At 41.7% G+C, this 23,242-nt stretch overlaps 2 protein-coding genes across 2 annotated transcripts in view; both read right to left on the bottom strand.

Moving 5' to 3' along the window:
* Positions 1 to 12,948, bottom strand: part of LOC119486348 (GRAM domain-containing protein 2A-like) — a 31,185-nt gene extending 18,237 nt beyond the window's left edge. The window contains exons 1-2 of the mRNA XM_037766401.1: positions 12,794 to 12,948; positions 10,950 to 11,111 (exon numbers count right to left, since the gene is read on the bottom strand). The gene's annotated coding sequence lies outside the window, so the exon portion shown is untranslated. The remainder of the gene's footprint in view (positions 1 to 10,949; positions 11,112 to 12,793) is intronic.
* Positions 12,949 to 14,937: 1,989 nt separating this feature from the next.
* LOC119486278 (zinc finger protein 609-like) overlaps positions 14,938 to 23,242 on the bottom strand; it is a 46,284-nt gene continuing 37,979 nt past the window's right edge. Inside the window, 7 exon segments of the mRNA XM_037766286.1 lie at positions 14,938 to 15,770; positions 17,312 to 17,390; positions 18,746 to 19,108; positions 19,288 to 19,669; positions 20,159 to 21,977; positions 21,979 to 22,305; positions 23,026 to 23,113. Of these exon segments, the coding sequence (XP_037622214.1) occupies positions 17,317 to 17,390; positions 18,746 to 19,108; positions 19,288 to 19,669; positions 20,159 to 21,977; positions 21,979 to 22,305; positions 23,026 to 23,113 (3,053 nt within the window). The 3' untranslated portion in view covers positions 14,938 to 15,770; positions 17,312 to 17,316.

Below are 23,242 nucleotides of genomic sequence, written 5' to 3'. Positions count from 1 at the left end.
AACACGAGAGTGAGGAGACGAGAGGACCAGCTTCACTCTGAAACACAAAACAGAAACACTTCTGTTCCTCTGGTCTACCACCAAAAACTGTCTTTACTTCCATCTTCTTCACGATCTGACAGCTGCTGAGTAAAAACAAAATATACTCATCTGACAACGAGAAGAAGTAACGTTTACACTGAGTAATAAGGTCGGTTCTGGTTTAATACTGGGGGTTATACCAGAGCTGGTTCTATGGCTACAGTATGACTGAGGTTGTCTAGAGGTAGTACTCTTAACCCTGTGGTTAGTAGTAGAACCAAAAAATACTGTAAAATTACAAGATATGGTACAAGGACTGGAACTTAGAGCGCTTTCACAACCCAAACTTTTGTCCATTTTAATCAAACTCTGGTGCGGTTCGTTTGGGTAGTTGTAAACGCAGTAATCGAACTCTGGTGCGGTTCGTTTGGGTAGTTGTAAACGCAGAAATCGAACTCTGGTGCGGTTCGTTTGGGTAGTTGTAAACGCAGAAATCGAACTCTGGTGCGGTTCGTTTGGGTAGTTGTAAACGCAGTAATCGAACTCTGGTGTGGACCAAAACAACCGGTCCGAGACAGCTTGTGAGAGGTGGTCTCAGACCATTTCCAAGCGACTAAAATGCAGGCTGTCTATGAGGGCATTTGTTGAAATGGACACAGGTAAACAACAGGTTAACATGAGGGGGAGAGCGCTGACGATGTTTGATTGACATCTGGGCCGAAGAGAACAATATAGTATGATAAATAAAGTCCAGAAAAACAGTGACGTTTATAAAGTCATTGGAGATAAACTGGAGAAGGGACTCACAGTAGATCAGCAATGAGTCAAAGTTCATGATATATATATATACTTGACAAATCTCCATTTAAGGTACATTTTGAACTGATAAAAAATGTGTGATGTGTGCAATTAATCACAATTAAATATTTTAATAAATTGACAGTCTTAATATATATACTGTATATGATGAATTAGTAAAAGGGTTGTACTGCAGTACGTACTAGACTTAATACTATGATAGTCCTAATATACACTCACCGGCCACTTTATTAGGCACACCTGTTCAATTGCTTGTTAACACAAATAGCTAATCAGCCAATCACATGGCAGCAACTCAATGCATGTAGGCATCTAGACGTGGTAAAGACGACTTGCTGAAGTTCAAACCGAGCATCAGAATGGGGAAGAAAGGGGATTTAAGTGACTTTGAACGTGGCATGGTTGTTGGTGCCAGACGGGCTGGTCTGATTATTTCAAAAATTGCTGATCTACTGGGATTTTCACACACAACCATCTCTAGGGTTTACAGAGAATGGTCCGAAGAAGAGAAAATATCCAGTGAGTGGCAGTTGTGTGGACGAAAATGCCTTGCTGATGTCAGAGGTCAGAGGAGAATGGGCAGAGTGGTTGGAGATGATAAAAAGGCAACAGTAACTCAAATAACCACTTGTTACAACCAATGTATGCAGAATACCATCTCTGAACGCACAACACGTCCGACCTTGAAGCAGATGGGCTACAGCAGCAGAAGACCACCCGGTACTAGCAAGGTGTACCTAATAAAGTGGCCGGTGAGTGTATATATTGTACATGATGAATTAGTAAAAGGGTTGTACTACTGCAGTACGTACTAGAGTTAATACTATGATTGTATTAGTATTAGTAGTATTATTAGTACTGATATCTAACTGGTGCTGCTGCTGTTTCTGGGTTTATCATCTAGTGTTGGTGGTTTATTGGTTATTAAAGTGAGTCCTCAGATCAGAAGCTCGGATCGAACACGTGCCCCACGCGACACGTGATGGCAGCCGGGATATTCTCCCTTCTGTTGCCATGGCAACGGCATGAAAAGAGGCTGTTGAGTGTTTTTTCTCCTCATCGTCTCCACGTCGGCTGAACTCAGCTTTCTAACACTCGGAGAGGTGAAATGCATCTACAGATTACTGTTGATTTGTTATATTATTGAATCAATACCCAGAGGAATGTGCATCACATCTGAGCCAACAAAAACATCAAATTATTGTTTTATTTTTTTAGCGTTTACGAGTGTCTTTCACTCAGTATTTGTGGGTTTTTCCTACTGGCCTCGGTCACCCTGCTGTTTGTGCATCACAAACCTGCTTTGCATGGAAATCTCATGTGTACATTAAAAACAGAAAAGTGTTTACATGTGAAGCCACTGCAACCTGACACCTTTGTGTAATCTGCTTTCTCCTGTTTCAACCTTGATTTGACTGAGTTTATACAGTAATTCTTCATTGTGAGGATTTCTTTCAGCAGCATCAGCATTTATATCCGGTTTAGGAGACAACCACTATACTACTACTACTACTACTACTACTACCACTATTACTACTACTGTACACCAGCCTAGCAGTATTATCAGAAATACTCTATTGATCCATACAGTTCATTCTAGAATAGAAATACATTATAAGAAAATCGAAATAAGTAAAATAAGTACATTATACTACAGCATAACAACAATAAATATGGAAAAATATAAATAATAAATATGGAAAATAATATACTACAATATATATAACAGTGTAAATAATAATGCTGAAAAAATGGGATCTATGATTTAGTGTATTAAAATGCAAGAATAGTATAAATTAATAAGTTTAAATGTACAATATAAATAAATGCAGTACTAATGCCAGAGTATTGCACTGTTATTTTATATTCAATCTTATTTCTACATTTCAACTTCTGCACTATTTTATGTTTTATGTCTAGGATATTTTATTTTAACGTGCATGTTTTTCTTTTTAAAAATATTGGTAGTATTGGTAATCTGAGAAAGAAAGTTTGATTATAATTGCACACGACAAATAAAGACGGTAACCCTTCCTTACACAGTACCCTAATTACTAAATATTTACCCGGTAATTATATGGTAAATTATAGTATATTCTTGGGTAATTACCCCCGTTAAATAAGTAGGTAAATACAGAGAAAATAGAAAAAGAAAAACCTGCACGATTACCCATCAACTCAACTATGTACCGTGTAGTTGTGAGCGGTTTAGGTTGGTGATAACTCAGATATAATTATGTATTTTCAAAGACAGTAGGCAACGGTAACAGCCCATGTTTAATTATGTACTATCTAGAAATTGAGATAGTACTTTCTAATAAATTACAAGGGCATGTGTAAAAGGAAGGGTTAAAATGAAGACTTGATAAGACAAGCTGAAGAAACATCTTCTGCTTCATAACCTGCAACTCTGAATAATCAATATTAATGTATATTGACCTCCAGACATCCAGCGATGAAAACAGCCTTGTGCACATTATGACACCGCAGACAAATCTCATGCTTGGTACCATTATAATGAGACATAATGAGACATAAAGATCTTCATCAGGACCAAACGTCTAAATAACCAGAGCTGATGTGAGCAGCACACATTTCTATAAACACACCGACGGACCAAAGGTGGAAGTGAACCACAGTTGCCATGGTAATAGGCATACTCCTCACACACATGTAGCCCCATCTCCCTCCCTCCAGCTGACAGCAGGTACTCCTCCTCCTCCTCCTCTTCTTGGTTTCCATGGAGACGTGCGTTGGTTTCCTCTTGGAGGAGTCTCGCCCCGCTGATTAAATCAGGCAGCACCTCAGGGAGACGAAGGCTGTTCGCTGTAATGGGAAACACTTTAGATCTTCAAATTCATGCCGTCACACATCAGGTTGCACATTCTCAACGTTTAACTGAGAGGACAGATCAGGACGACAGAGTCCTGCAGGACATCTTCCACGTGGTTTAACACACAGCTTGAAGCTCGCAGTCCTCCACAGAGTTCAATGACAGAAGATGTCAGAATATGTCATCCGGCTTCCCAGCAGTCGCCGGAGGTGGAGAGCTCGGCGCCCGGCAGCAGCGGCTCCTCCTCCGGCCAGGAGCAGAGCTTCTCCTCGCTGCTCCACGCTGCTGGAGGCCCAGGCCGTATTTCTGGGCCCGCTCGAGGGAAGGGAGGCACGGGAGAACCAGAACCAGAACCAGGACCAGGACTGAGCGGGGCTGACTGTCAGACCCTGCTGCAGTAAAATGAGAGGTTTTCTAAAGGGACTCTAGTGCTCAGAAACACTACCGCTTTTCCGTAGGGACCGCCAAAATCAACACTAAATGATGATGAAATGAAAAAGAAGACAGAAACTAACCCTGAACTTGATTCATGACATTACTAGAACTTTTAATCTAAAAAAAATTACACACTGCATTCAAATTAGCATGTAAACATGACACACAGAAGTGCAGATGCAACAACAAATGTAGATATGCAGGATGCCTGCAGAAGTTAAATACATGAACATGAACTCTCGCAAGAGATTTACACAAGACGGATCCTTTCTAGCCATAACCGGGTTGAAGCGGCCAATGCAGTATCTACCTGTATTCTAAACCTCATACTATAATAGTAGTACGTAATGATTTGGCCAAAATGTAGCATGTAGTATGCAAACAAAAGCAAAAGCTACAGTATGCATCGGACCAGTCTACCTCGCCTACTGTAGCCCACAATGCAAAGCGCCGGACCGCTACAGGCTACGGCTACAACAACAACAGCCAAAAAAGGCTAGTTCTTTTTACATTTTTCGTAGCTATTTAATCACTAAATTCACTTACGAGAATGTTTGAGGCGAGAAATCAACTGTGTAGATTTTTTGAATATTGACAGTTTTACAATATTAGATGGTGAATCGAACATTTGCTTCGACGTTTTCAGAGTTTAGAAGCTCCTAGCGCCTGCCGGGATCACTACCTTGCAAGCCAGGCGGTCACGCTCACAGACCGCTATGAGCTAGCTGGAGCTCTTAGAGACCGGTCTATAGACGAGAGGCTTTTATTTCACTGTTTAAATATCACAACACAAATGTCCATTATTAAATTAACCTTTGTGTTGTGTTGAAAAGCTCCAACTCCCTGTGGGCGTAGCTCGCTCTCCAGAGGAGAGAGAAGAGGAGAGAGAAGAGGAGAGGGAAGAGGAGAGGGAAGAGGAGAGAGAAGAGGAGAGAGAAGAGGGAAGAGGAGAGAGAAGAGGAGAGAGAAGAGGAGAGAGAGAAGAGGAAAGGGAATAGGAGAGGGAAGAGGAGAGAGAAGAGGCGAGAGGAGGGTTAAGGATTCTCCTCTGACATTGTAGACTTTTGTTCTTTATTTTTTCCATTTTTTTTGTAATTCTATTCTATTTTTACATCTTGTATTTTCTGAGCTAGTTGTAGTAGTATATTATATTTATAGTGTATTCTAATAGGTTCTATATATTGTGTATACTATAGATATTTATCTTTAGTGTTGATATGTATATTTACTGTTCCTGTACATTGTCTGGATAACCTGCTGCTGTAACACAAGAATTTCCCAATTTGGGATCAATTAAGTACATCTATCTATCTATCTATCTATCTATCTATCTATCTATCTATCTATCTATCTATCTATCTATCTATCTATCTATCTATCTATCTATCTATCCATCCATCCATCCATCCATCCATCCATCCATCAATGAAACAATGTTGAATATTTCATAATCAAAGAGTCATAAAACCACAGAGGAGGTGATTGTCAATGAACACACAAATCTTCTAACCTGATAAAACAAAACCCTGATATTATTATTATTATTATTATTATTATTATTATTATTATTAATATTAATAATGATATTTGACGGTCTGTCGTTTGTTCCGGCTGAAACAGAGTCTTCACCACAGCGGCATCCTCTTCAATGAAATATATGCAAACCTTAAGAAAATTATATTCCTCTGCAACCACAATGTGAACTTCCATCACAAACCTGCGTCACACAGGTGAACTCAGGATAACATCTATTCACACTAACTAGATCGCAACAGGAGTGGTGCAATGTAACTGAGTACATTTAATCTCTTAAGTACTCCACTTAAGTACACATTTTAGACACTTGTACTTTAGTCGAGTATTTCCATATTGTACTTTTTACGGCACCAGAACCATCATATATAATAGTGAAACACTGAGGGAACATTTTACTGCAACATCAATACTTTTACTGTAGACTACTTTAACTACATTCTGCTGATAATACTTGCATACTTTTACTTAAGTAAGTACATGACTTTTACTTGTAGTGGACTAGAGCGGTATTAGTACTTTTACTTCAGTAAAGGATCTGAATACTTCTTCCACCGCTGTACAATAGGACAGCAACTTTTTAACGCATACGTCTGCTGTTATTCTATATTTTTACTTTTATCATTAAATCAAATGTGCTAGTGTGTTCGTCCGTCCCTCAATACTGTCTGACTTCCTGTCTGTGGCTCATTGGTTCCTACTTAAGACGTTAACAAACATAAGATTTCCTTAAAAATAACTGATGATTAATATTTATTTAATAGCTAAAGATGTTTTAGATCTCGTGCTGACTTTACATGATATCATTCATTATATAAATGAGAAGATATTATTATGAGGAGAGATGATGAGAAATTATTACCCAGGTGGTGGTTTATTTAAATCTGATACAGGAGGGTGGAGGACTGTGTGCTGTTCTGGGAGGACGATCTGTTCTTCAGCTCCTCAGTGAGGACCGGACCAGACTGGACCGGACCGGACCAGACCAGACCAGACTGGACCAGATCGACCCGAGAGCCTCTGAACACACGAGGTAACAGAAAAACCAAGAGAGAGCCAAAACACAGCAGCCTGCAGGGAAGATGCTGCAGGAACAAACGGAGGCTGAGATCTTCATGAGGACTACTGCAGCTACTACTGAAGGTACTACAGTACACTGAAGGTACTGAAGGTACTACAGCACACTGAAGGTACTGAAGGTACTACAGCACACTGAAGGAACTGAAGGTACTACAGTACACTGAAGGTACTGAAGGTACTACAGCACACTGAAGGTACTGAAGGTACTACAGTACACTGAAGTACACTGAAGGTACTACAGTACACTGAAGGTACTGAAGGTACTACAGTACACTGAAGGAACTGAAGGTACTACAGCACACTGAAGGAACTGAAGGTACTACAGTACACTGAAGTACACTGAAGGTACTACAGTACAATGAAGGTACTGAAGGTACTACAGCACACTGAAGGAACTGAAGGTACTACAGTACACTGAAGTACACTGAAGGTACTACAGTACACTGAAGGTACTGAAGGTACTACAGCACACTGAAGGAACTGAAGGTACTACAGTACACTGAAGTACACTGAAGGTACTACAGTACACTGAAGGTACTGAAGGTACTACAGTACACTGAAGTACACTGAAGGTACTACAGTACACTGAAGGTACTGAAGGTACTACAGCACACTGAAGGAACTGAAGGTACTACAGTACACTGAAGTACACTGAAGGTACTACAGTACACTGAAGGAACTGAAGGTACTACAGTACACTGAAGGTACTACAGTACACTGAAGGAACTGAAGGTACTACAGTATACTGAAGGTACTACAGTACACTGAAGGAACTGAAGGTACTACAGTACACTGAAGTACACTGAAGGTACTACAGTACACTGAAGGTACTGAAGGTACTACAGCACACTGAAGGAACTGAAGGTACTACAGTACACTGAAGTACACTGAAGGTACTACAGTACACTGAAGGTACTGAAGGTACTACAGCACACTGAAGGAACTGAAGGTACTACAGTACACTGAAGTACACTGAAGGTACTACAGTACACTGAAGGAACTGAAGGTACTACAGTACACTGAAGGTACTACAGTACACTGAAGGAACTGAAGGTACTACAGTATACTGAAGGTACTACAGTACACTGAAGGAACTGAAGGTACTACAGTACACTGAAGTACACTGAAGGTACTACAGTACACTGAAGGAACTGAAGGTACTAAAGTATACTGAAGGAACTGAAGGTACTACAGTTTCTCAAATATTAGGACCAGTGAGTCCTCTCTGCAGAGAAACTTTCAACCACATACATTCAGTGTTGTTCTCTCTGCAGCATCATTTCTGTACCCATGAATTACTTCCTCATATTTTCTTTAAAATGTGTCAAATATTCATAATTTATAGATTAAGGTCTTCTCTATAACAAAAACAAAGAATAATGCACATTAAAAATACTTTTTTTTTTTACTTTACTGACTTTGTTTTGGTAAATTTTGGATTTTACCACGTCCCCAGTGCAAAGTAATTATGTAAAATTATGTAAAATATGCAAAATGTGGGGACCATTTATCAACATTTTGCTTTCTTTGGAACTAGATGGCCACAAACATACAACTCCTCCTGGACCGACCCAAAGTTCACCCTCTGAGATGTGTTTATGGGTGTGTGCACCAGATATGTGTGTTCATTATTTATATAATGTAAATTGTATTCAATATGTATTGTTTTTTTTACGTTTTCCTTTTTTTTAAATTATCTATTAATTTTTCTTTATTGTTTCAATCATTACTTTGAATGTATCTTATGTTTTTATATTTTCATTTACTCATTATTATTATTATTATTATTATTATTATTATTATTATTATTATTATTACGTAGGGTCAATGTAGTCAATGTAGGATAGGGTCAATATCAATACTATTATTAATAATATTTTTACCGCTTCTCTTTTTTCTATAATTATTAATTTATTTTATTTTTCTTATTTCAATATTTGTTTTAAAAACAAAAAAGAAATGTTACTACACAATGGAATTGATTTGTAAAATAAGCCTTTCGCTAATAAAAAGAAATGTTTTAAAAATATTCAAATATTCTTTAATTAATGTGTGTGTGTATATATATATATATATATATATATACACTCACCAGCCACTTTTTTTAGGCACACCTGTTCAATTGCTTGTTAACACAAATAGCTAATCAGCCAATCACATGGCAGCAACTCAATGCATTTAGGCATCTAGACGTGGTAAAGACGACTTGCTGAAGTTCAAACCGAGCATCAGAATGGGGAAGAAAGGGGATTTAAGTGACTTTGAACGTGGCATGGTTGTTGGTGCCAGACGGGCTGGTCTGAGTATTTCAAAAACTGCTGATCTACTGGGATTTTCACACACAACCATCTCTAGGGTTTACAGAGAATGGTCCGAAGAAGAGAAAATATCCAGTGAGTGGCAGTTGTGTGGACGAAAATGCCTTGTTGATATCAGAGGTCAGAGGAGAATGGGCAGAGTGGTTCGAGATGATAGAAAGGCAACAATAACTCAAATAACCACTTGTTACAACCAATTTATGCAGAATACCATCTCTGAACGCACAACACGTCCGACCTTGAAGCAGATGGGCTACAGCAGCAGAAGACCACCCGGTACTAGCAAGGTGTACCTAATAAAGTGGCCGGTGAGTGTATATATATATATAGATATAAATAAAAGGAAGAACTATCGTTATTTTTTTTTTACCATTATCATCATTTACTGTTTGTCCCTGAAGTCATTTTCCATCATGTTTGTAGCTTTTCGCCCTCCAAAAAAAACAAAAACTATTTTCAGGAAGTGACATCATTCCTTAGAGGGAACTTAAAGGTATAAAGTAGGATGAGAATAAACTTTCACTGTGTTTTTGTTTCCATGTTTCATGATGTTAATCTGTTTGTCACACTCTTAAAGTTCCAGCCTGTTTGGCTAAATTATGAAGAAAATTGATCTGATCAAAAAAAAGTTAAAACATATTTGATATAGTTATAAAAGTTGTGTTTATGTGTAGAAGGAAGATTAGCTAGTTAAACCTGGATCACTCACAGATCTGAAGCTCCACATGTTCCACCCTGTTATAGACCAGTATAAACCAGTCTACCCATTAGGATTATTATCTGAGTGCCTCAGATTGGCCAATATGTTTTCCTGACGATTAAACGTGTCAATATTCTTATATAATGACCAAAAAAATGATGAAAAATCCATCTCTATTTTTCAAAAATCACAAGGATGAAATATTGCTGCATAACAGGAACAATCCTGGTACGGATCGTACCGCACTTGTACTTTACTGGAGTATTTTCTATTTTCTGCTTTATACTTCTACTCACTTCAGAGGGAAATAATATACTTTTCACTGCGCTACATTTAACATCTGTATTTAATATTTACTAAACACATTCAGATTATTAAAACAAAATATAATCCACTAATAAATTATGATGTATTATTATAAATAAAACTACCCAGCAGTATATAAAGTCAGCTCCACCTTTACCAGCTGCAACATTCATGTTCACATCAATAATAATAATAATAATAATAATAATAATAACAATAACAATAATTATTATTATTATAAGAAATATTATAATGAAATCAATAATTCTGGGCCATTTTGCATTATGAGTACTTTTACTTTTAGTACTCTTACTTGAGAAAATTAAGATATAGAAATACTCAGATCTGTGTAGAAATACTCTGTTGCATGTCTTGAATTAAAAATGTTACTCAAGTAAAAGAATAAAAGTATCAGCATCAAAATATACTTAAAGTACCAAAAGTAAAAGTACTCATTATGCAGAATAGTATATATTATATTATGTTATGTAAGAATCATTTTAATGTTGGAGCTGGTTAAAGCAGTATAAAGTACAATATTTACCTCTGAGATGTAGTAGAGTAGAAGTATAAAGTAGCAGAAAATGGAAATACTCCAGTAAAGTACAGGTACCATACAGTACTTGAGTAAATGTACTTAGTTACATTCCACCACTGGTAGCCTCTACAGTACAGGCAGTTACTATAACAGCCTGATGCTGCTGTTAAAATACTACTCCCAGTACTGTACTATTTCTAATAGCACCAATAATACCACTGATACTAGTAATATTATGATCACAGTATATAATACATGTCAGTACTGTTACTGAGGTACAAGCAGTACTACTACTACCACCATCAGTGATGACATCAGCAGCGTCTCCTCACACATTCACAGTATTTATACAACAGCCAGTCTCACCTGTGTGTACTCTGCAGTCTTCAATCAGGTCCGCGGGAGTACGGCAGGTACTCTGTCCGACCCACCGACACGCCGAGACACCGACCGGACCGGAGCCGAGCTGCTGCTGCTGCTGCTGGGAGTCCTCTCCTCTCACAGTCCTCTCACAGTCCTCTGGAGCAGCTGCACCAAGTTCACACAGATTAACAGAGACAAGACAGGAAGGGACAGGAAGAGGCCTTCACAATAAAAGCATGCCACATAAAAAAAATCAAAATAAAAGCATGGGGAGAAGGTGGAATAGTGAGCCACCACTGCTGGCCCCTGTTAAACAATAATTCCCCAATTTGGGATCAATTAAATACATCTATCTATCCATCTATCTATCTATCTATCTATCTATCTATCTATTCATCCATCCATCTATCTGGGCTGTCAATTGATTCAAATATTTAATCGCAAATAATCTCAAATTAATCACACATTTTTTATCTGTTCAAAATGTACCTTAAAGGGAGATTTGTCAAGTATTTAATACTCTTATCAACATGGGAGTGGACAAATATGCTGCTTTATGCAAATGTATGTATATGTTTATTATTGGAAATCAATTAACAACACAAACTAATGACAGATATTGTCTAGAAACCCTCACAGGTACTGCATTTAGCATAAACAATATGCTCAAATCATAACATGGCAAACTGCAGCCCAACAGACAACAACAGCTGTCAGTGTGCTGACTTGACTATGACTTGCCCCAAACTGCATGTGATTATCATAAAGTGGGTATGTCTGTGAAGGGGAGACTCGAGGGTACCCATAGAACCCATTTACATTCACATATCTGGAGGTCAGAGGTCAAGGGACCCCTTTGAAAATGGTCATGACAGTTTTTCCTCGCCAACATTTAGTGCAAGTTTGGAGCGTTATTTAACCTCCTTCACTACAAGCTAGTGTGACATGGTTGGTACCAATGGATTCTTTAGGTTGTCTAGTTTCATATGATACCAGTCTAGCTTTAAAACTGAACCACTACAACCTATAAATCGCAAGTTGCGTTAAAGAAATGAGTGGCGTCAAAACAAATTTGCTTTGACAAATTTATCAATCTATCTGTTAACCCCACGTTCTCCGGAATACGACACTTTCATTTCTTGTCACTTATTTCTGTAATTGAGTTCTTATAGGGTCTTATAAAATACTGATAACTACTTGATTATTGATTATATAACGATTGATTATAATGCAGCAAAGTGCCTTTTCACTTACATTTAACAACAAAAAAACTCAATTATAGAGAGCTTGATAAGAGGGAGATTTGTTTTACAGTGTAATTGGCCCCAGGTGTGCTGTAGTGTGCTCATGTGATTAAACAGTAAATATGGAAGATGCTACATAAAAACTAGCATATTAAACGCAGATTTATGCCACTAATTTCTTTAACGCATTAATGCAACTTGTGGTTTTCTAGTTTTAAAGCTAGAGTGAAGATACTGGTATCATATGAGACTAGACAACCTAAAGAATCCATTGGTACCAACCATGTCATAATAGCTTGTTGTGAAAGAGGTTAAATAATGCTCCAAACTTAATTGCCCTAAATTTTGTCGAGCACATACTGTTTTAAAAGTGGTCCCTTGACCTCTGACCTCAGATCTTCCTTTAAGGTACATTTTGAACAGATAAAAAATGTGCAATTAATTTACAATTAAACACATTTTCTATCAAACCAGCAGAAACACTGTAATTAAAAGACTGCACATTAAGATACTGAACTCTCTGGAGGCTGAATTATTTTGGTAACATGCTTTAAAACACGCTGGACGTCTAGAGGGAACATATAAGACACGTTTATGACTCACAATGCAGTAAGAAGAAGCAGTTTTCTGGGTTTATTTCCTCTGGTCTGAGCTGCGAAGTCTGCTGTCGCTGAGGAAGAAACCACATCCAGTTCTGAAACATCCTGTGAAGTTTACTAAACACTGAGCAGCAGAAGCTGTAGGCGGGTGGAGTCGTGGTGCTGCAGCGGGTTGGTGTTTTCTCAAAACAGTTTCTCTCTGTGCCATGCAGATAGTTGTAGGTCTTATTTTACTCCTGAAGATGGAGGAGGATGGGGTGTTGGGGTGGAAACCCAAACTGTCTGCACGGCTGGATACGACCTGAGGTAAGTGAGAAAATACAGCTTTGTTTTTATGTGATTTAGGTGAACTGACCTTTTCATCAGTCTGCTGCGGAGACGTTTAACAGGGCAGCAGCGCCTCTCTGTGGCTAAACAACCACATTACATGAGGATCACTTAGAACAGGGGACACGGTGAGCCTCCAATGCTTTGGGATGATTTCGAGCCCATATTTATTATTATTTTATATTTATCATCAGTACAATTATGCAGAGTTATCTATGAGTAGCTCCTGTCTGCAGTGTACTCATGGATGTACAAACAACTATCACTGGATTAATGTGAGACTGAAGATAACTTAAAAATGTGACAATTCTTAGTCAAATCCTGCAGTTATAAGAAGCATTTTTGTTTCTATGACTTCTAGGTGGATTTATAGACGTTTATTCCTGATGGACATCAAAGATAATGATATCCACGGAAAGTTTAAGTCTCACTGAATCTAAAAATATGAAGCATAACAAATCAGCAGCCAAACTACAATAACTAACCTCCTGTCCCTTTCACCTCACACAGCATCTTTGCCTTTGCCCCCGACTCCAGTGGAAAATTCACGTTTTCTTTTCACCATCAGGTTTTAAAGGTGTAAGAATGTCAGTGAGGCTCCAAACAGCATCTGTTGTTACATCTGGATCACTGAGGAGAAGACAGAAACCACAGTCATATGTTTTGGTCATATAAAGCTGTCAAATATTTTTGTTTTTTCTCTAAATAAAATAAAAAACACCAATCGTACTACTTGGGAAAATACCAGAAGAGATCAAGAAGAAAGATTCTCACCTGTTCTTAGTTATAATTATTGTAAGATAAAAGGAATTATCTTACAAACTGATATTTATGTAACCAGTTATTATTTCCGTACGCTGTGTAACTCCAGTATTACTATTAAATACAGTATCATTTCTTAAAATGCAAATAATGATAAAAATCAAATCAAAAAGAAGAGACGGACAGAAAAGCTGCAATCATTACTATCAATTCAAGAAATTCATAATAAATTAATTAATGCAACAAAGTGTTGTTTGGGACTGCTGTTAACAATTACTTTCATTATCATTTAGCCTGATAATTATTTCCTAAATTAATCTAATTGATTAGTCTAATAAAATGTCAAAAATAAATAGTGAAATCACAACTTCTCAAAGCTGAAATATTTTTTTCTATTCGACCATCAGTCAAACAGTTAAAGATTTGTTATTAATTTATTATCACACATGAGAGAAAAGCAGTAAATCTTCACATTAGAGACACAGGAACCAGAGAGAATTCATTTTGAGTGAATTGCTGTAGACGTAGTCTCTCAACTCCAACTCGTCTCACATCTCAAGTTGCTAATCGGACTGTAAACAATGAGCAGCGCACGGAAGAGGAAGTCTTGGCCCGGATATCGGCTGGAAATAATGTATAGCCACGCAGCGGAACAATCCCACTGGCTGTTAGTGGAGGGAACCAGGGAGATGATCAATTCCTGTTGGACTTGAGCAATACATCATCTCTGCAGCACTCTATAGTGCTCGAACACCACTGTCCCAGCTTTTATTTTGAAAGTGGGGGTTTTGAAAGAGGCACTTCCAGGTCAAATGATGCTCAGGTCTGTGTGCTCGGGGGATCCAGACCGCCAGAAGGGAGCTTTGAATATTTAATAATTATCTTCTGTTAGGTTTAAAGGAACAGCGTCCATGTCTCAATGACACACACTGTTCCTTTAAACCTAATTCTGCTCTTACAATCTGACTTCAGCTCTCTCACTCGTTCATCACTTCCTCCTTCAGTCACTGATTTGCTTCCACGTGTTTCGGGTGAATCAATGAGGACACTGAGCGCGGGCGCCGTTCCACCAGCTACAGGTTTAATATCAGATCAACAACAGTAGAAAAACAGAGGCAGAGGCTACCAGACAAAAAGAAGAGTAGGAAATCCAACAGCATCCAACAGGCTCTTTAAAATAATTCCTCTGTACAGTATTTACACACACACACACGCACGCACACACACACATACACAGAGTACAGTACAGCTACACACTGAGGAGGAGGAGTCTGAGGACGCAGCATCAGTCCCAACGCTGCCCTCTGATTGGTCCGTCCTCCTCCGTCCACAGTATTTTTTTATTTCCTGTGAAGCTGAGAAACTTCCAGGTCAAAGTGTGACGACGTCTGGTGGAGTCAGAGAGGTCAGAGGTCACGGCAGATAGAGTCTGGGGGTCGGAGGACGTCGCAGAAATGTGAGGAGGAAATAAAAAAACTGAGACGACTGAAGGCTCGGCCAGACAGGAAGTGACCGCCCGTCCTTCCCCCCCCCGCCGCAGCCGCCCAGAACGGTCCGACAACACGACCAGCAGCACCTCAACGTGTCTCCACCCACCAGGTCCTCTTTGTCCAAGTGCCAAAACCTCTGCTGCCCACCCACCCGAGCACCATGGTACCGTCTGGAACCAGCAGGACCAGCAGAACCAGCAGGATCAGTAGGACCAGCAGGACCAGTAGAATCCTCCTGAAGTCTCAGCAGTCCAGCGAGGGGCGGAGCGGCCGGCTGGACGTCCAGGCAGAGAAATCAAACGTACACAAACACCATTGAACTGATGTTGAAACAGAAATGCTTCCTCATGTGATCCAGTCACATGACTCTGGGCAGGGTGGAGGTCAGCCAATCAGGTGTGCCTGCAGACAGGTGAGAGAACGTTATTGGTCAACAGGGAACGACAACGCAGCGACCTGTAACTCGACATGTGGTCAGTCGTCGTGTTTCCATTCAGCTGTCAAGAGAATTTAAAGTGAACTTTTGAAATGTTCCAAAAAACAAATGTGAGTTAGGAGCGTTTCCATCAACTGGTTTGGAGCGAAATCATGCCAAAATCTAAAATAAATGATTAAATAAATAAATGATTCGATAAAAAAATAATTAAATATAATTAATTAAATAAATAATAATTAAAATCATTAAATGTAGCAAAAATAATATTAAAAATAAACATAGCCATTAATTAATTGATAAATTGTGACATAAATTGATATTTCTGTTTTAATTTGCTTCTTTATTTATTTATGTATTTTTGTAATATTCCCTTATTTATTTAGTCTTCTGTTTAATTTTCCCTTTCATTTATCTATGTACTACCTCTATTAATTTTTGCATTTAGTTTTTATTTATATGTTTTTGCGATTATTTTTTATGTTTTACATTTTTTTTTTAAATGTATGTATGTATGAATGTATGTAGTTTATGTATTTATTTGTATTAATTTTAAATTGATATATTTATGCATTTGTTTTTCATTCATTTATTTTTTTATTTATTCTTATTAATTTATTTATGTATTTTGCATTTATTTGTATTAATTCATTTATGTATTTTGCATTTATTTTTGTATTTATACATTTATTTTTGCATTTACTTTTTTACTTATTTTATATTTATTTTTAAATGTATGTATTTACTTATATATTTATAGATTTGTTTATTTATAATTTCAGCATGATTTTACCTTTGCATTTCACCTTATGTTTTTTCTCCAAACTTATTTATTTCTGTATTCTTTTCTTTACACATTTCTTTTTATATTTCTTTATGCATTTATGCCTGATTATGCAGATGAGGGGGCCGTCACTCATCATGTGTCTAAGATAAATAAATAAGCAAATTAAAACAGAAATATAAATTTACGTATGCTACATTTTATCAATTAATTAATGTCTACATTTATTTTTAATATTATTTTTGATACATTTAATGACATTTATTTATTGTCATTTATTTATTCATTTATTTTTTATTTTGACAGGTTCCGTCCTCCACACCGCGTGGCTGTAATCTGCCAGTAAACAGAGTAGAAGAAGATTTTATTGTTATTTTGTGACATCAGAAAATTGACCGTGAACAGAAAGCTGCTGCTTCAGAGTCAGTTTATCCACTAAAGACATTAAAGAGAAACTCAACACTGAACTGCTGCACTGACCTTTGACCTCTGAGGTCAACCTGTTGCAGTCACATCCAACACTGATGGAAATTTGTACTAAAAGTGTAACAAGGTAAATATTTGCACCACATTTCTTTTAGTGCATCAGAAAACAATGGCGGTTGTGACCACCAGGTGGTGCTGCAGATACAGTGGGATAAGATCACTGCAGAAGACAGGAAAACACACCAATAGGTATGGAAGAATACAAAATATAAAAGATGTAATAAAAGGTGAGAGTCTTACCGTTCTCACCTCCGTGCGGGCGGGTACATGGACGGGGCGGACGCTTGCTGACTGGCGACGATGGCTGAGGACGAGAGGCCTGAGCGACAGACAGAGAGAGAATCAGACAGATCCAACATGGCAGTCACAGTGTGTGTTATGTTATTGTGTATAACAAAAGAGTTTAGAAGCAAAGAGACGAAACTCTGGTGCTATTTTGACAACAGCTGCTAGATGCCGCTGCCACCATTTTGGACTGAAAACAACAATGAGTCTGTGTCCATGGATGTATAAAGAAACGTCTGTAAATGATCTGTAAAGGATACATTTTTTTTGAGGTAAATCAACTTCCCACTAGGAACACTTAAATATCCCTCATTTAAATCATTAGGTCCTAAAAGTTGTAAAATGAACTAATAGCTGAATCCAGAGTTCCTGTCGTCACTGGCGCCCAGATGTTGTTGAATCAGAAGTGGAGGAAATAAAACTTATATATGTCTGTGGTCACCCAGAGCTACGATAGTACATCATATCTGTACAGAGACCGGACCAAACTCTGTGTAGAAATCACAGACTGTCTATGGTAGAAACAACAACGTCGCTGCCGTATTTATGCCTAGATGACTTTATGTTGAGTGTTGATGGAGCAGCTGCATAGCCTGGTACTGATCCATCCAAACTCCATTCAGAAAACAAGCATTTTAAAAGTTGTTTGCTTGTTGTCTTGGTAACAGACCTGACAAAGCATGAATTCAGACTTTTTACTAATCAGCATCATTATGTAGTTATTTCAGCATCATTTTGATCTGTTTATTGATATTAAATCACAGCACAATCTGTTTATTTTTGGGTTCATACCGCAGTAGCGATGAGTGGCTGCTAGATACAGTTAGTGCGATGGCACTGTATGTGAATACAGCTCGGGTGATGTTATGAACCCAGACACGACAGCGCTTGGTTTTCTGATACCTGGGACTTCCACAACATGTACAAAGCAGCAACAGAGGTTATTTCTTCCATGGTTGATGAAGGAAAGAAATGTTGTTGGTATCTATGGAGACAAGCTCCTCCTCCTCCCCGGCGCGTCTAGCGCGAATGAACACAAATGATACCGGCGGTCCAAGTAAAGCGAGAATAAAATATGCTTTGCTCTGGGTCTGAACACGACTTTAGAAGATCTTTGATTTGACCGTTCTTTTTTAAATCCAACCTAAATTTATGGAAGTAATTTAAATCGTTGGACTAAACTAGAAGAAAAATAAACAAACTGCCAAAAACAAATATGTTCAAAGATCGATGCCAAGTGGTTCTGGAAAGACGTCTGATGGACCGACACTCCATGTTTGACATTTTCTGCAATCAAACTCAGCTGCAGCTGGAAACATGTGGAAGTGTCGTCTGCGGTTATCTACAGACGGACGTCTCCGTCACAGTGCTACAGTGTGTCCGTCTCACCTGAGGCGTAGGACAGGTCGTACTGTCCCGACAGCAGCGGGTAGCCCAGGTGATGATGGGAAGGCAGCATGCGTTGGGACGGTGAGGATCGCGGCCGGTCGCCCTCTCTCTCGCGGTCTCTCTCTCGCTCCCTGTCTCTCTCTCTGTCTCGCTCTCTCTCGCGGTCGTGCGGCGTCTTGTTGTCCTGGATGGACGGGGATTTGCTCTTGTACTGGCTGGCGTGCTGCTGCAGCAGGTCCAGAGCTTTGGCCTCGCCGGGCGGCTTCACCGTGGGACTGGACCTGGAGGGCTTCTCCCCCTCCTCCCCCGCCGCCATCTTCCCGCCGTACGAGGGGAAGGAGTAACCGGCCGGCAGGTACGAGCCTGAGGACAGAGACACGTCAGCTGACACAAACATTATGTAACATCGCCAGCACTTTTTATCTGACCTTTGAGAACCAGAACTGATGTTTGAACCCTAATGTTGTGCTCCTGGACCCTCGCTGGGTAAAATAAAGGTTATTTAAGTCACCTGACTCCTCCAGGTCAGACCCTCCTCTTACCAGGGTAGTTCTGCATCATGACGGAGGGCATGCCTCTGTAGCCGGGGTGGCTGGGCTCGTAGCCGTGGCTGTAGGCGTAAGGTCCGTGCATGTAGGGCATGTAGCCCTGGTGCTGGGCCAGGGGGGAGGAGAACTGCATGTGGGGGGGGCGCACCTCCTTCCCTCCCCCCCGGTGCTCCTCTGGAGGCAGCTGAGTCCTGCCCTCCGCCCCCTCCTTGGCCTCCTCTTTCTGGAGACTCTCTTTCGGCCGCGGCCTCTCCTCCTTCCCTTTCCTGTCGCGCTCCCTCTCCCTATCCTCCTTCCATCGCTCCTCCTCCTGCGGTTTGGGAGCGTCGGAGTATTTGTTGGGGTAGACGTACGGCCACAAGCGCGAGTCCGGCTCCTGCAAAGAAGAAACGTTAGTAAAGGCAGCTGACAGTGGTGATACCTCATGTATATGTACAATATATATATATATATATATACACACAGCAGCAGCTGAGGATTAAATATTCTCATCATGATATTTTACAATCACATTGTCTGACAGAACAAACAAAATCAGTTTCACTGACATTTAAAATAAGTGATCAGAGAAAGCAACGTCTCAGTAACGAACAGCTAGATATCTGTTACCACATCTATACGAGCTGCAAAAGTGTTTTTGATGTGCATGTAAAACACAAAAAAATATGAGTGAAACAACTCTAAACTATATTATAAAAGTGGCTGCTGAAGGACAGACGCTCCACTCCTGAAACCACCACAGAGCCGTGACTGAGCCAAAGAAAAAAGCCGGAGAACAACCAGAGAAAAGCAAGAAAAAGCCGGAGAACAGCCAGAACAAAATGTAGCTGGATGTTGTGGGGATGCTGTGTAAAACTGCAGTTACCTGTCTGTACCACATGGCGGGCTCTACACCTGCTGGCCTGCCTGGCTCCACCCCCTGCTTGGCCTCCTCTTTCGCATGATGCCCTGCTTCACTCAGCTTCATCTTCAGACCCTCAGGCTGGGCGGCGGGAGCTTTTTGGTCCTCTCCCTTCGCCATGATGACCGACTTGGCCTGTTCTGCAGCCGGCGGGGGTTCTTTGGACTTGCCGGGGTTCAGCCCCCCCTTGGCGCCCAGGTCAGTGAGGCTGGGGGCTCTGGACAAGGTGGGGGGCACCGAGGCCTTCTGCTTCCACTCCTCCTTCCCACAAGCCTCCCGCTCTTTGCTCTCGGCCTTCTTGTCGACCAGCCGCTGCCTCTCCTCGTACTGCTGGCGGTACGCGGGGTTAGAGGCCAGCAGGTGGGCGTGGTAGGCCTGGTCAGGTGTGTAGGAGTAGGGGGGGACGTAGTACTGGTTGTAGTACAGTGGCTGGGTGTACATGTTGGAGCGCTGCTGGATGACGGACGGCTGCGGAGGCCCTGGGTCCACCTTCCTCTCCTCCTGAGGCTCCACCTTCAGTTTGACCTCCTCACTGACCTCTGGATCCTCCTCCTTCTTCACCTTCACCTGAGCTCCTTCCACATGAGGCGGAGCCGCGGGCGCTGCTCCCGGGCTAGGGTTGGGGTAGCTGGGGGAGTAGTAGGATTCGTAGTTGGGGTAGTACGGCGACTCCTTGCTGGGAGCCTGAGGGGGGAACAGCGCCTTCTTGGCCCCTTCACGCGGCCCCTGGTCAGGCTCGGTTTTGACCTTCACCCCCTCCGCCTTCCCCTCGCCGTCCTCCCCGGCGTCAGAGATGTCGGAGTAGGCGGGGCTGCTGGTTTTGATGGACGCGTTGTCGGCTCCGTTTTGGTTGAGGTGGGGCCCGATGCCGGCCTCAATCCTGCTGGCCACACCGATGGACGGGCTGGGCGCGTTGTCCGAGAAGCTGTACACCTTGTCGGCCTCGGCTTTGATGCTGGCCAGCCGGCTCTGGTGAGCTTCTGAAGAGCCATTGAGCAAACCGTCCGACGACTCAGAGTACGGGCTCTTCCCCTCCTCCGGCCGCCCCCCCTTACCCTTCGGACTGTCCCCTTCCTTCCCTCCCTCCCTCTTCTTCTTGTCCTTCTTTTTCTTGTCCTTGGCGAGGGTGGGGCTGGAGGCGGGGTCAACCAGTGGCGGCGGTTTAGGCTGGATGTTCTTCAGCTGGGGGCTCTTGGGGATGGGCTGTACCACGGAGCCCAGAGCTGGGGAGGACGCCTGCAGGGCGTATGGCGAGGGCGCATTTGGGGCGGCGGGAGCAGCAGGACGGCTCTGCTTTAAGCCTTTCTGGGTCAGTTTATCAGGTTTGCCTCCAGCCGCCATCTTCTTAGCCTTTCTGTCGTCCATCCCGTCGTTGCTGGCCTCGTCTGTCAAACACGCCGCCTCCTCGCCGCCGTCCGTCACCTCGGGCTCAGCCTCTCCTGCCTTCTTCTTCCCTTTTGACGTCAGCTTCCCCGGCGAGGGGGATGGGGCGTCAAAGCCCCGTCCTTTCGGTGTCGTGGAGCGGGCGGGGGAGATGGCGGCACCGTTGCAGGAGGCGGGGTCAGGGTGGAGGGCGGGGTCGTCCCCGTATTCACTGTCTCCATCCTGGTCCAATCGGACGTCGTGGTCGTTATGGGCTCGAGCCTGGTGGTACTTGAGCCCGTTGATGTGCTTGTACTTCTTGTTGCAGTTGGGGTGAGGGCAGTCGATGAGCACGGGGGAGGGGCAGGTCCGGTCCAGCTGTGGCGGGGGCAGAGGGTCCGGTTTACTCCCCGGGAGGGGGGACCGCAGCGCCGGTGGAGTTGGTTCTCATTCGCTTTGAAGCCTTGGTGTCCTCCGAGCTGGAGGTGGGCTCCATATCGGAGGCGGGTTTGGTCTTCCTCTTGGCGGACGACGGGCTGGCCTTAGCGTCCTCGGCGCCGCCGGCCGTCTGACTGCCTCTCCGTCCTTTGCTGTTAGCTGCGGCGCCGCGCGTCTTGCTGCTCCCGCTGCCTTTGTTGTCTGAGGAGTTGCTGTTGTCGTTCAACGGCGTGTTGCTGCTGGGACGCATCCTCTTTCCCCGACCGCGGCCGCTTCGCATCTCCACGTCACTGGTGGGAGACTCACAGAACCTGCAAACACACAGGAAGTTAGAGAGCAGCTAGCATCCTTTACCTGCACAAAGGGATCTGACAACTAAACAACTGTCCACCGAGGTACCTTTAATACCTCTGGTGCTATCAGGTGATGTGTAACAGAGGTGAGTCTCTAGTCTTTGCACTCAAGTCCAAAGTCCTAAACTTTGAGTTTCGAGTCCTAAACAAGTCATAATGTGCTCTTCACCAAATGTGAATTTTAACAACAGAGTAACTGGCGTTCAGTAACGTCAGCTCTTCATGGTTCTCTCCAGCAACTTGATTGGATGCTGTCGAATCGGTTCAAACTAAAAGGATCTGAGGAATTTAGTGTAAGATAATCAAACGCAAGTCCCAATAATATTCAACAAAAATAAAGAGTCCAGACACTTTTCGGGGATTCAGCAAGAAACGACTAAAAATAGAAATTCAGTTGTCGGCAGTAGATCGTCTTCGTGAACACACCTTTTAATCTTTGGCCTTGGGGGAAGGTATCAAGTATTTTCATGTCAAAAGGCCCAAGTGAAGTCACGAGTCACTGGTGTTAAAGTCGAGTTGCAAGTAATTTTTGATTTTGTCAATCTAGTCTAAAGTCCTAAAATTTGTGACTCGAGTCTGACTTGAGTCCACACCTCTGACGTGTACTGACGGATCAGTGTGCTGATGTATACTGGTTTATAGATCATATATATTGAAGTGGATTCAGTGTGTCTGTACCTTGGAGGGGCCCAGTCATGTCTTGTGCAGTCCAGCAGGGTCCCAACGTACGTTTTGTTCCTCCAGGTGACGTTGACAACCAGCATGCCTACAGACAGACAGACAGACAGACAGACAGACAGACAGACAGACAGTTAATGTACATTTCCGCAGTGACTGAGAACAATGACAGCCACAGAACGTGTTGCTGCAGCAGGAAACAGACGTGACAGATTGA

The sequence above is a fragment of the Sebastes umbrosus genome, chromosome 4 (assembly GCF_015220745.1).
Source record: "Sebastes umbrosus isolate fSebUmb1 chromosome 4, fSebUmb1.pri, whole genome shotgun sequence".
Lineage (NCBI taxonomy): Eukaryota > Metazoa > Chordata > Actinopteri > Perciformes > Sebastidae > Sebastes > Sebastes umbrosus.
This window is presented reverse-complemented; position numbering and strand designations above follow the sequence as displayed.